This window comes from Octopus bimaculoides, chromosome 25, assembly GCF_046866305.1.
Source record: "Octopus bimaculoides isolate indiv1 chromosome 25, ASM4686630v1, whole genome shotgun sequence".
Classification (NCBI taxonomy): Eukaryota; Metazoa; Mollusca; class Cephalopoda; order Octopoda; family Octopodidae; genus Octopus; species Octopus bimaculoides.
The window spans coordinates 11,693,396-11,708,612 of record NC_142952.1 but is presented as its reverse complement, the minus strand read 5'-3'; the positions used below and the strand labels follow the sequence as shown (position 1 = coordinate 11,708,612).

General features: G+C 32.9%; 1 protein-coding gene across 14 annotated transcripts in view; it reads left to right on the top strand.

Moving 5' to 3' along the window:
• Positions 1-15,217, top strand: part of LOC106879977 (proto-oncogene tyrosine-protein kinase ROS) — a 337,180-nt gene that overhangs the window by 222,062 nt on the left and 99,901 nt on the right. For 8 of the 14 annotated variants that reach the window (XR_016238343.1, XR_016238342.1, XR_016238344.1 and 5 more), the window contains exon 11: positions 5,716-5,757. The exons of the other annotated variants lie outside the window; for them this stretch is intronic. Coding sequence is in view for 5 of the 8 variants with exons in the window: in XM_089341841.1 (XP_089197967.1) it covers positions 5,716-5,757 (42 nt within the window). In the remaining 3 variants the exon portion in view is untranslated. The remainder of the gene's footprint in view (positions 1-5,715; positions 5,758-15,217) is intronic. 14 annotated transcript variants of the gene reach the window in all.

The following is a 15,217-nucleotide window of genomic DNA, read 5'->3' as shown; positions in this document are numbered from 1 at the left end:
AATAGTTTGGCTGGATATAACTGGTTTAAATGCCACAGGGTTAATATACAATATCAACATTTTGGAGGGGTTTAATAAAATATCTGTGACTATATACTTTGGTATGTGTGTGTATGTGGCTGTGGGATAAGAAGCTTGCTTCTCAGTTGCATGGTCGCAGTTTCAGTCCCCCCTGCGTGGCATCTTGGATGAGTGTCTTCTACTATAGCCTTGGACTGACCAAAGCCTTGTGAGTGGATTTGGTAGATGGAAACTAAAAGAAGTCTGTCATATATATATATATATATATATATATATATATATATATATATATATTTATGTGTGTTTGTGTTTGTGTTTTTCCACCCGCTATCGCTTGACAACTGACATTGGTGTGTTTACATCCTTGTAACTTAGCAGTTCACCAAAAGAGTCTGATAGAATGAGTGCTAGACTTATAAAGAATAAATCCAGGGGTTGATTTCTTTGACTAAAAACCCTTTAAGGTGGTGCTCTAGCATGGCCACAGTCAAATGACTGAAACAAGTAAAAGTATAAAGAATATATACATATATATATATATATATATATATATATATATATATATATATATATATATATATATATATAATTATGTTGGCATTCATCAACTTGTGTATACACATTATGTTGATGTTTCACAACAGATGTGATGACAAGACCGTTGACCCACAAGTGTGTATATGTATGTGTATAATATACAGAGTAAAGAAGTTAAACATACAAAAAAGGGAGAATTAAGTTTGGCTTCTGACTCTTCGATATGATAACATCTGCTGAGAAAGAGATATGAGGAGTTGAAACATGTTATAGCCAGCCAGCCACACACACACAGACACACACACATCCTAGATAGGTTGGCACCAAACTTTGGCATCATTAGGCCTCAGACTGGATGTCATTGCACTGTTCCAACTGTCCCACCCATCCCATCTAGAATGAGGACCAGGTACTGCAATAGCTTAAGATTCAAAAGCCAACAACTATTAAATAACTTGTCAAAATATCTGAGAGGTCTACAAGGAGTAGGGATAGATTTCTATCCAAGAAACGATTTGACCTCTTGCTGTTCAAGGTCCCAGATGAGCCTGCGTCACAGCAAGAAACCCAGAAGAGGGCAATAATATCAAGCTCCTTCCTTCACTAAAGCCAATCACAAAAGAACGGCCATTGAAAAATGACAGTACCCCAGCTTGGCCACAGGTGTTGGGCTGGAACATAGGAAAGAAATTATATTTAATATATGTATAAAATGTTAGAGTTGACATATATACACATATGTAATATATATACTTATATATATATATATATATATATATATATATATATATATATATATATATATATATATGTATGTATGTATATATGTATGTATATATGTATGTATATATGTATATATATATATGTATGTATATATGTATATATATATATATATATATATATATATATATATATATATATATATATATATATATCACCACATCAAAGTGGCTGTTCATGTTACTACTAGTGTAACCTCAGGCAGATCTTTCGCCAGCTGGTTATCGGTGTGACACTGCACTCTTTATATACAATATATAAATATATATATATATATATATAGGTCACCATATATATGTAGATATATATATATATATATATATATATATATATATATATATATATATATATATATATATATATATATATATATATATATATATATATATATATATATACATGTATATATATATATATATATGTATGTAGCTCACCATACTTATGTTACAATGTGATTGGTATCAAAATGGTTAACATTGCAATCCATTAAAATCAACTTCTCATACAAAATATAGACATGGTTCGTTGTAAGTCATTTGAGAATGTGTGATCAAAGATACATTTGAAGAATTTCACTGACATAATTGCTCTCACTTTCAGATAACCTTTTTTTTTTAATTATTATTTACAATTATAAAAAAAAAATTGAATAATTATTTGTCAAACACCAAAATAATTCCTTCTAATCACTTTCTTTATTTTTAAAATTAATTTTTATTAATTACATTTTTAATGATTTTTCATGTTTATTTCACCTTTCTAACAACAAAACTAATTAACATTATACACATTTTTCAATTTTCAATTATTCTTTTATTTTTCAGGAAGTTTCTGAGTTTTGTTTTTTTATTCCTTTTATTTCAAACAAATTTTTTTCCCTGTGTGTGTACAAACGTGTACATATATCTACATATTCATGTACACAAACACATATACACACACACACAAGTGTGTGAGTGTGCATGTGTGTGTATGTATTTATATGTATGTGTGTGTGTTCATATGTGTATGTATGTATATTTATGTATGTATTATATCATCATCATCATTTGATGCCCATTTTCCATGCTGGCATGGGTTGGACAGTTTGACAGCAGCTGGTAAAGCCAAGAGCTGCACCAGGCTCCATTGTCCATTTAGAGCATGGTTTCTATGGCTGGATGTCCCCGCTCTAATACCAACTACTTTACTGGGTGCTTTTTAAATGGCACTAGCACCAGGGCTTTTAATATGGCTCCAGCATCGGTGCTCTTTATGTAGCACCACCACCAACAGGAACACCAAGTAATTTGCAAGACAAAAACTGCCCCACTTGGGAAGAAGGTGTAGTAGTGAGTGGGAATGGGTTTGTGCCAGTTGATGTGAGATGTGGAGGTATAGAGGGACAGAGATAGGTATACTTCAAGACGGAAGTAGGTACCCTGTAGACAGGGGTTGGCTATATATATTAGGGTGTAAATATATATATATATATATATATATATATATATATATATATATATATATGACAGGCTTCTTTCAGAGTTTCTGTCTAGCAAACCCACTCATAGGACTTTAGTCAGTCCGAGGCTGTAGTAGAAGACACTTGCCCAAGGTGCCACGCAGTGGGCCTGAACCTGGAGCTATGTGGTCAGGAAGCAAGCTTCTTATCACACAGCCACTCCTGCACTTTATGTATACACACACACACACACACACACACACACACATATATATATTTATAAACACATGGAGATATTGTGTGTGCATGTTACCTATAATATGATGGATAATGCTGGGAAGTAAATTATTTCTACTGTAGATTGGATGATATTAAATAGGCACAATAATTAGAATTTACTTTAATCAAATTGATGGATCTTCTACAAAATAATTATTTGATAAATTAAAATGAAAATTAAATGAAACAAATTTCTTCTGATTTGTATATCTTCTATAATATATACGTTTATCAATAATAATAATACTATTAATTAGTTTCTGATATTACATTACCTGGTGTTCCTATTGTATTCCCAATGTTGTCTGTCATACGGCAAATAACAATCCAGTTAGAATATAGCAATCAAGGGAGATAAATAAGAATCATCTCCCTTTGAGGGCTGGATAAAGAGAGAAAAATGGAGAATCACTACTAAGTAATGTGTGTACGTGCATGTGTGTGTGTGGTTTGGTGTGGTGTGGTGTGTGTGTGTGTGTGTGTGTGTGTGTGTGTGTGTGTGTGGCTATAACATTTTTCATTTCCTTGTATCTCTTGTTTAGTAGATGTCATGTATCTCAGATCATGAACTGACTTCATAATCTTTACTTCTTTCCTCTCATGCTAATAATTATTCATATGACATTACATTCATGGCCATCACATCACAGCATCTCTATTCCAATATTTATTTATACATAACATATTTACTTATAAATGTGTGTGTTTCTTAACTACACTGCCATGCTAGTGTCGATATATCATACAGTCATATATACACGAATATGAGTGTAGCTGCCTGTCAGTCAGTCAGTCATCCAATGGTTAAAAATTGTTTCACAATCTCAAGGTATAGTTTTCAATTCCATTGTGGGATACCTTTTGCAAGTGTTTTGTTCTTTTGCCTAGAACTCACCAACTTGCAAATAAAATTTGGTAGAAACTCACCTATCTATCTATCTATCTATCTATCGTTTTATCTCCACATGTCTTCACCCTCACAACATTGATATTACACTTGTGTCTCCTCGCAAAATATGTCCAGCATTGATTGTTCAATGTGCCGTGGAGTGGATTTAACCATTTAGCGTTCAGATTATTCTATCAAACATAATATGCTTATTGATTCACATTGATTTGAATTAATCATGCATTATCTCATATCTTCAAGATCTTGATGGTGTAATTACTTAATGTAGAATAACATTGTAGGGTAGGTGTGAGAGCCCAGATCTGGCCAGTTTGAACATAAAACAGATTAAATATTTTGGCCGGATATGGCCGGTTTAAATACTAAAGGGTTAAAGTACCTTCTCTTTCCAAGCAGGGTACTTTATTCTTCTAGGCCATAATTGGTATCTGAAATCATATGTAGCTGGAGAATACTGTCTCAAGTAGTCTTATTCAACATGTAGCAAGCAGTTTTCTTCTATCTGCTGGCTACTGCAAATGAGGTTTTAAGGTAGATGATGCCAAAAGAACAGAAGATGGATGCTTTCTTCTCTAGTTAAACCCTCATAGAATTTTGCTAATTTCACTTTAAAAGAAAGGTGAGGGTGCTGTAAGAGGTACTGTCCTCCAGTGAATTTATTTAAAAAAAAGTCAGGGACAGTGGCAGAAATGGCTTGAAGAAATGATTCTTTTCTGAACATCATCCGCTACCTGTAAACTGGAGAACAATAATTGGGAGAGTTTACTCCCCTTAGGAGCTGGAGGTGATCCTGAACCAGTGAGACTCCTTGTCTAACCCTCATTCGAGAAACCACTTGTATCTGGAAAACCAGATCATCATCTCTTATTTACATACTAAACTATTTTCCTTCACTTCCTTAGATTTTTCTCATTCAATTTTTATACATCCCCACCCAACACTCACTTTACGTCACCTGTCCTTGTGATGTCTCTTTCATTTAATCATCTCTCTGTGGTAAATAAATCATTTATTATTATCATCATTATTATTCATATTGTTATTTAACTCCTTCGCTCAGGATTGTTCTTATTCCTGGCAGGAATAAAATCAAACTCTAACCTTGGATAACCACATGATTTCAATGAGCCATCTGATATTATTTGATATTATTATTATTATCATTATTATTATTATTATTATTATCATTATTATCATCATTATCATCATCATCATCATCATCATCATTATTATTATCATGATTATTATTATTTTTTATTATCATCATCATCATCATTATTATTATTAGTATAATTATTATTATTATTATTATTATTATTATTATTATTATTATTATTATTATTATTACCTTAATCATTTGAAACTCTTTGAAGCTTAATGTATTGTATACTGTTCCACCATTTTATATATATATTAGTGTTTGTGTGTGTGTGTGTGTGTGTGTGTGTGTGTTTGTTTGTGTGTGTAATGATGTATGTGTGCGTTTGTGTGTGTGTGGATGAGTGTAATAATAATAATAATAATATATATGCATGTGTGTAATAATATATGCATATATGTGTGTGTGTGTGTATATATATATATATATATATATATATATATATATATATATATATACTGGTTTATGTATGTACATGTATATGTACATGTGTGTGTGTGTGTGTGTGTGTGTGAGTATATATAATATCTGTGTAACATCTCTGTGATCTGTAAATGTTCTTTCCTTCTTATTTCACCACTTCCAAAGGATCCAAGGTGTTGTATAAAAGTAAAACAGAACTAATGCAAGGTAAACAGGTTATGAGGTTTATTGTAAACATAGTATTTTGTTGTTTTTTTTTAATGGTTCTTTACATTGTTGTTGTTGTTGTTTTTTTTTGTTGCTGGCTTTTTCACCCTTAAAAAAAAATAACAGTTTTGTTGTTCTAGTTGTCACTGTAGTGATTGTTACTGTTGATGTTATCTGTTTTTTTTTTATTTTTTTTTTTTTGCATTTTAATTGTTGTTTATTTTTCATTAATTTTCGTTTTTTTCTCTGTTTTCTGCACCATACGTTGTTTCTGCATTGTTAGTCTGACATTAAACAGCAGGATTCCTTGTTGTTTTTTTTATCTATATATATATATATTTAATATTATTTAGTTGCTATTGTTTTGTTCTTTTTTTTTTAATGTTCCGTTCTTATGTCATTCAAATTCAATTTACCATTTTTATACATGACTTTCTTACATCTTTTGGAAAAAAAAAAAGAAAAAAAAAGGACAACCAATCAGAGATCTAGAAATATTTCTTTACTGTAGATTCCTCAGAAACTGATGTTAAAACTATGGAATTTATGATTGCAAGTATGGCAATGTATTTAAGGAGTTTGCTTCCCAACATCATGGTTCTGGATTCTATTGAGCTACACATACCTTCAGAAAGTTAACTTTGTTGTAAACTTTGGGATTCAGTGAAGTTTAGTCAATAGAAACTGTAATGAAGCCTATTATGTGCATACTGTGTGTATATATACATGCACACACTACAGTTAAGAAATTTTGCATCTTAGGCAACTATTGGCAAGAGGCTTTTACCGCAGTCCCCAGTCAACCTAAATCTTTGTCGATGGTATCAGGGTAGACAGAAACTGAGGAAGCCCTGTCATCTTCATTGTAACTGTAAGTGAAATGGTACAACCTTGTCATATATTGTGCTACACTGATTCTAGTTGAGGGTTACATTAAGGATTAGGTATGTCTATGGAGTATTCAAACACATATCCAATAGTTGAGTTGATTGAACAACTGGAGTACTTATCAACACCAAAGACGATCCTGGGGCAGCAAAATTGATTGGTCAAAGGAGACTGTCATGTGATAGTTTTTCCAGTTAAATTGCCTCCCTTTATATGCAGTCAACTCATTGCCTTTTGTCCCCCATTAAGGAGCTCAGTAAAATAAAATACCAGGCAAAGGGACTAATATACAATTGACTAAAATATTTTAAAACGTTAGTGATCCAGCATGGCCATGGTATGTAATGAGTGAAACCAAAAAAAGAATAATGAATGATAAGAATGGTAAGTCAGAGTGAATGCCCTTTAAGAATTTAGAAAAGAAATTCTCTGATCAAGACTTAGAGTTAAAAACCCAAATTCAAAACAAGAAATTTTTAAGAAACCAAATATTTCATTTGCAAGATTACTAAAGTTTTTGTTGTATTTTAGTTGCCTTAGGGCCTTATTTCTGATAGTAAATACTTAAGTTTGCCTTACTCCTGATAATAAATATCTAAGTTTAATGCCTTACTCCTGAAAGACAGTAAATGTTTTAGTTTGGTACCTTACTGCTAGTAGATAGTAGTTATTTTAGTTTAGCGCCATACACACTCACCAAATCTTATCTGATTTCACTTTGGGATTTATTTTTTCCCTAAAAAGGAATTTTTTTTTTTAATTTCTCTTCTTTTCTTTCAATTCTTGAAAAGGTAGAAACCTTAAATTATTTAGGAATGAGCTTGCTTTCATTTAGATTTTTTATTAATGCTTTAAGTGGCTTTAGCATGCCACAGTAGTTTTGGGGACAAAATGTCATTGATGCTTAGAATATTTTAGAGATAAGAATAAAAGAAAAATGTAGATACTGAAACTGTGAAAGAAAAATTTGGAACAGAAGGTCTGTTGGTGAAAAAGGAAGAAGGAATAATGAGACAATTAGGGCCAAAGCGTGAAGTACTAAGCTGGGGTCAACTCTGGTCAGTTTGTCCTAGATATGACCTATTCTTTACAAAAAAAAAAACAATTCTGGAATTTTTAAATCTTTATTTTATGACCAAATATAAATATCTTTCTTGCTACTTATGAATTCAATTTATCTTGAATAAATAAAAAAATTACGAAATTAAATTTAAAAAGAAAAAAAAAATCTTTAAAAATATTCTGAACTCTTTTGCCATTTGTTTTTGGTGCTACAAAAGTAGCAAATGGAAATTTTTGAGATTATTAAAAATGGCAGTTTTAATCATTTTTTTTAATTCTAAATTTAAATGTGTAAATATTTATATTGTGAAAGTTAGTGATTTTTTTTTCTTTTTTTTTTTTCTCTAAGAAAAACAATATTTTGAATGCAATATGGAAGCATTCTGCTAACTGCAACAGTAACAAAAGCAACATAATAAGACTAAGTCTGACAATGTTCAGGTGTGTGTGTGTGTGTGTGTGTGTGTGCAAGAATTATATAGATAAAACAAAATTTTAATTGATATTTGCCATTAATAATTTTTCTACTTTTATTTATCCTTTGATAAATGAATAATAATAGTAATAATAATAATAATACCTTTTAAACACCTGTGAAGAAGTATTTAGCAATGTACTTGAGAGGATGGATGTGTGTGTGTGTGTGTGTGTAGGTTAAGGTAACTTATGTCTTCTGTTTTTATTGTTTTTGCTTAATGGGTAAACTACAGGTTACATAATATAATTTATTTATTTGTTTATTTATTGTTTTTTTTTTGTTTTCATTTTTTTCTTCCCCTCCAAGAACGAGGAAACATCGCTACGGTACCCCCCATAGATACAGCGTGAATATGCCTAGTTTGAAAACAAAAATTGTTTGAAGAGTTCGTTAGTAATTAAATAGAAACCAACCTTTTAGTAGCCATGCTAATTAGATAACATCACATGGTCGACCAGCCCATTTGATATTGTTATGCATCGCTGGTCACTGTGCTTTGCAAGGTTTTAGCTTTCAAATAATGCCATCCTGCTAGCTAGGCATGCAGGCCAATATTACCCCTGATCAGAAGGCTAGTCCGTTGCAGGGTCACCTATTTACAGCTGAGTGGACTGAAGTGACATAAAATAAAGTGTAAGATGACATAGATGTAATAAATATAAAAAGATAATTTTAGTCATTCATTAGTTTCTGCATTCCTAATAATTTTAATGACCTGGGAAAGAGACAGGATTTCAGAGTTTAGAAGGTAGTAGTATCTGTGTTATATTGCCAGAGGGATGGGGTCCACATGCACACACTCACATAATATGCACTCTATACATATGTAGGAATAAAAATATACATTAAGAGTTATGTGCTCCAGCATGGGCCTGGTTGTCATGCTGGTTAAAATGAACAAAGGTATCAAAAACAATGGTAGCATAATTAGTTAAAAGAAAACATGACAAATGTACCTCATTGTACCATTAGACTCCACCCCCACACCTAACTATATATGTGTGTATGTATGGTGATAAATGTTTGTCATACATGAGGTAAACAGGGTTACATAACTACTCCCTAAAGTTTGATCCAACAGCCCTTCAGTAGATATCACCTGATCTTACCTCTTTTAATGCCCACCATCCCACACTCTCTCATTGCTCTTCATTCTTAACAAGTTGTAACTTGTTTTGTTGGCAGCATCTCACCTGTGATTAATATTTTCACCTGTCTGTGACACATTTGAACTGGTTTTTATATTTGAATCGTTCTGAAACCTAAATGAACATGGGGCTCCATTTTGGCTAGTGTGGCTACAGTGTACATCACTTGGAGCAGTCCTTGGCACCATGGGGCTCCAAACCTATACAGGCTTATACAGATTGTATCAAACAGGTCTACAAGGGCTGACCACCATAAAAGCATTGCTTGGGGTGAAATGCTCAAGCTACACTACTGTATTTTGGTCAGCTGTGTGCACGGTCACATGTATATACATCTGATGAGCAGTAAAACTTAATGAAACCTTGATGTGAATATGTAACCTTGGTTCCCTTACATATGACAAGCATGTATATATATATTATATATATATACATATATATATATATATATATATATATATATATATATATATATACACATACACATGCACACATTCACACACACATATATATGTATATATGTATGTATACATATATACATACATAGTCTGACCCTACACATTTCTAACAAAGGTGTATTGAGTATGTTTATATTATTGTACAACAAAATAGACAAAACAAACGAGAATATGCAATTATGTAATCCAAACATTGCAGTCTGTCTGCCTCTCTCCATTCTCTCTCGGCTGAATCGGATCTCAGTCACCAGAAAAAATTTTTTTATAAACCCAGAACAAAAAAGAAAAAAAAAATGAAAGAAAGAAAGAAAGAAACCATGCTAACCTGTTCTGCATGAAATATTAATATGATCTGTTATATGCATGTTGCACATGTAAAAACTTAGTAACAACACCACCACCACCACCATTGCCATCATCATCATCATCATCACCATTATTACCATCATTATCATTGACATAGTCACAAATACTGAAAATATTACACCATTACATCGTTACACCCAGCTTCAATAATTAATGTGATGGGAAATTGAAATTTTAATTGAAGTTTTAATGTTCCCAATTCGAGATTTAAATTTATTACAACGGGATCATTTCGGGAGACTAAATCCTAGAAAGGGAAAATTTCAAAGAATCTGATATTGAAGTTTAAACTAGAATTGAAATTTAGATTTTTTTTTGTTAAAAAAAAAGCTGAAGTTCTTTTATTGATTTGAATTAGAATTTCAGGGTTTTTTTTTTTTGTCTTTTCTTCATTTATTAAATTTCAATTTGACTTTAAACTTGATCTCCTAAAGGTTAAGTTTTATCAGAGATCTTCTCGTTCACATATTACTTATGTTTTGCCCATTTTCACACTTCTTACCATGCCCATCACCACCACCACCACCACCAAATATAAACCCTGCAGAAACATTATCAGTCTCTGGGTTTAGCCAAATGTCAAGAAGAAAATAACAGTAGTGACAATAATAATAATAATAATCCTTTCTACTAAAGGCACAAGACCTGAAATTTTGGGGGAGAGGACTAGTCAAGTACAGTGACCCCAGTGTTTAACTGGTACTTAATTTATTGATCCCAAAAGGATGAAAGGCAAAGTCGGCTTCAGTAGAATTTGAACTCAGAATGCAAAGACAAACGAAATGCTGCTATGCATTTTACCTGCCATGCTAATGATTCTGCCAGCTTGCCACCTTAATAATAATAATAATAATAATAATAATAATAATAATAATAATAATAATAATAATAATAATAATAATAATAATAATAATAATAATAATGACGATGACTATTGGGTTGGAAATGCCTGAGTGAAGGTGATACAAAGACAGCCAAAGAAAAAGTAGAGCACCACAAATCTTGTAGGTAATGGTTATAGAAGAATTATTGGACCTTAGTATGTAGCTGGTACTATTTTGGGGATAACAGATTTCTCATTTTAACACAAGACCATAAATATGTTAGGAATAGCTAAATGAATTTATTTATTCCAGTTTATAACAGATATATATTATTAACAAGGGCAGTGGATTGTCAGAATTGATAGCAAGTGAAAAAGATGTGTTGCTTTATTTAGTTATATTACTTTATGTTCAGTGTTTAAGTGAAATCCCAGCACAGGACTGATACCAGTCCAGCTGGTCCTCTTTTTGTGTCCATGATGACATTGTGTATAAGGACAGTGTTGGTTAAAAGTCTTGTAAATATATTACTGTTGTACAGTAAAATCCAGATGTGGTCCAATTTAATCAAGTGTAGACCTATTCCCTCCAGTGGGATTTGAACTCAAAACCTAGGAAGTTGAGACTAAATACTGATATATTATTCGTCTAATGTTCTAACATTTATTAATTCCATTATCTATTTATTTATTTATTTATTTATTTATTTACTGTAAGGACAACAAAGACATAACAATAGCAAAAAATACACAGCAATTTATACAAGATTATTCATGAAAGAAACATGCAGAAACAAAATGGGTTGGGAAATAATAATAATATTCCTTTCTACTAAAGGCACAAGACCTGAAATTTAGGGGGAGGGGACTAGTTGATTACATCTACCCCAGTGTTTCACTGGTACTTAATTTATCGACCCTAAAAGAATGAAAGGCAAAGTCGACCTTGGCAGAATTTGAACTCAGACCATAGCAACAGGTGAAATACTGCTAAGCATTTTGCCCAGCATGCTAACAATTCTGCCAGCTTTCCGACTTAATAATAATAATAATAATGATGATGATGATGGATCATAGATATAGCATGCCCAGCTGACAACAGGGTATGCGATAGGGAAGAAGGAAAAGTCGAGAGAGCTATGAAAGGTTAGCTTGGGAAGTTAAGCAGTTGTGGTCGATGGAAAAGGTAGCAGTAGTACCAATAACTGTCGGAGCCCTGGGAACAGTGAACAAAAATCTTGAGAAATACGTGGAATAAATAGGGGCTGCAATAAGGGTGGTGCACTTGCAGAAAACAGCACTGCTTGGAACTGCTTGAATACTCCGGAAGGTGCTTGAAAAATAAGAGGTGTTACTTTAGTTCACTGGTAGTGAACAGCTAACACTGTAGTACATCTCCAATGTTAGAAGCTGTGCAAAGGCAATAATAATAATAATCATAATAATAATAATAATAACAGGTTCCAAGTTCTTGCACAAGGCTAGCAAGTTCAGAGATGAAGTAAGCTGGGCAAAATACTAAGGATAAAAGTCACAGTTGACCTTGGCAGAATTTGAACTCAGACCGTAAAGACAAACGAAATACTGCTAAGCATTTCACCCATTGTTAACAATTCTTATTTCTTTACTACCCACAAGGGGCTAAACATAGAGGGGACAGACAAAGGGATTAAGTCGATTACATTGACCCCAGTGTGTAACTGGTACTTATTTAATCGACCCCGAAAGGATGAAAGGCTAAGTTGACCTTGGCAGAATTTGAACTCAGAACGTAGCGGCAGACGAAATAGTGCTTAGCATTTCGTCCAGCGTGCTAACGTTTCTGCCAGCTCGTCGCCTTTAACAACATGTTAACAATTCTGCCAGCTTGTTGCATTGATAATAATAATTGGTAAAAACAGAGTTTTGAGGTAGACGAGAAATGGTACTGAGATATACATGGCAGTGTTAGAGAATGAACTTGTCACAATATCTTGTGGAATCTTAAAATACAAACCACAGAATGATAGAGTAGCATGAAATGAGATGTAGTTGTGGGTAGACAAAGAGACATGGTAGTGTTATATTAATAGATGTAGCCATTCCCTGTTGACTGCAATATAGCCACCAAGGGGCATGGAAAATATTGATAAGTATTTGGAGCTCTAATTGGAAATGAAATAAAGGCTGTGCCAATGGTAACTAAGGTTGTTGGCACCATTCCTAATCAGTTTGAAACACATAGCAATGAGCTAAAAGTAACAATTAATATTGTAGCCTTACAAAAATTGGCACTCTTTGGTGTTGCCAACATCTTGCAAAAGTTACTCTTTGTTTGCAATAACACAACTTGGTGGAGAGTACCAAATATGTACTTAGCCACAACGTGAAGCCATGCTAAAGAACTATTATTATTATTATTATTATTATTAAGGCAGTGAGCTGGCAGAATCATGTGCACGCCGGGCAAAATACTAAGCAGTATTTCATCTGTCCTTACATTCTGAGTTCAAATTCTGCCAAGGTCAGCTTTGCCCTTCATCCTTTCGGGGTCAATTAAATAGGTACCAGTTGAGCACTGGGATCATTGTAATCAATTTATCCCTGCCACCAAAATTGCTGGCCTTGTGCCAAAATTTGAAACCATTATTATTTATTAATATTAATAATAATAATAATAATAATAATAATAACAATAATAATTACTTAAGAAGCTAAAGGATATTGGAATTGAGACCTATATTGTTGACCTGCAGAAAAATTCTATCCTGCACTCTGCTGGAATTCTAAGAAAGATGTTTGAAATTTGAGGAGACTTGTTGTCACCAAATCTCAAGACAACATCCCTGAAAATATAACATATAACAGTTAAAAGAACAATAATAGTTTTAATATTCTACAGTTTAACTCTGTAACAATTCTACTGACCTCTTACCCTAGTAATATGATGAATAATAATCTCTGATGATACCAACACAAGATCATGATTTTAGGGACAGGAATAAGTGATTAAAACTAATGGCTTATATATTATTGATCTTTTTTCCTTTCTAACCTGAAAGGGATTTAAACTGAAAATGTAAACAATGCAGTTATAACTATAAAGAATTTCTTCTGCTGATGCTGGTAGTCTGTCGATTCTGCCATTTCAATAATAAATATTTTCTAACATAAGCACCAGGTTTAAGATTTAGAGGTGGGGGTTAGTAGACTAAATCAGCTCTAGTCTCAGATTAGTATTTTTTGGAATGAAGAAAGACAAAGTCAGTCTTGGTGGAATTTGAACTCCCATCATTAAGGAACTTAATTCAATACAGGTGCTTTACCAATTCTGTCAAAGTGTTGCCCTCTCTACCAATCCAATAGTTATAATAGTTAAACCCAGTCCTTGTTTGTCCCCTTTATGTTTAGCCCCCCCGTGAGCAATAAAGAAATGTATATATATATATATATATATATATATATATATATATATATATAAATATATATATAATTTAGTTATTACTTCTAAATATAAATAATGCAAAATTACCCAGAAGTTTGTGATAGTTTATAAAATAGAAATGAAATTAAAAATTCATAAAATTCTGTGCAGCCCAGTATCAAATGATCCATGACCTGGAACTGGTCTGTAACTCAGGGGTTAGGGACCCCTCCTGTATGGAGACCCTATAACAGGTGTAAGGAAAGTATCTCCAAACTGGGGACCTTGCCCAAATACTTGCAACAGAATGGGGTCCACTTAAGTCACAGCAGGGTGCCAGGTGGTGGTGGTGGTGGTTAAACAAAGAAATTGACTAAGTCTACCAGCCATGGTGGCAATGGTGGGATTTGATCTTAGAGCATATTCAGAGTAAATACCACAAGGTATCTTGTCTGATCTTCTTACGGTTCTGTTATTCTATCGTCTTGGATTGGTTCTTTCTCTATAAGCACAAGGCCAGATATTTTGGGGTAGTGGGGTAAGTCAATTACATCGACCCCCCCCCCCCCCCCAGTGTTCAACTGGTACTTATTTTATCAACCTCAAAAGGGTGAAAAGCAAAGTTGACTTTGATGGAATTTGAACTCAGAAATGCTGCTAAGTATTCTGTCCAGTATGCTAATGATTCAGCCAGCTCACCGCTTTAACAATAATATTATATCAATAATGATAGTAATCCTTTCTACTGAAGGCATAAGGCCTGAAATTTGGTGGGAGGGGACCAGTCAATTATATCGACCCCAGTGTTTCACTGGTACTTGATTTAGCGACCCT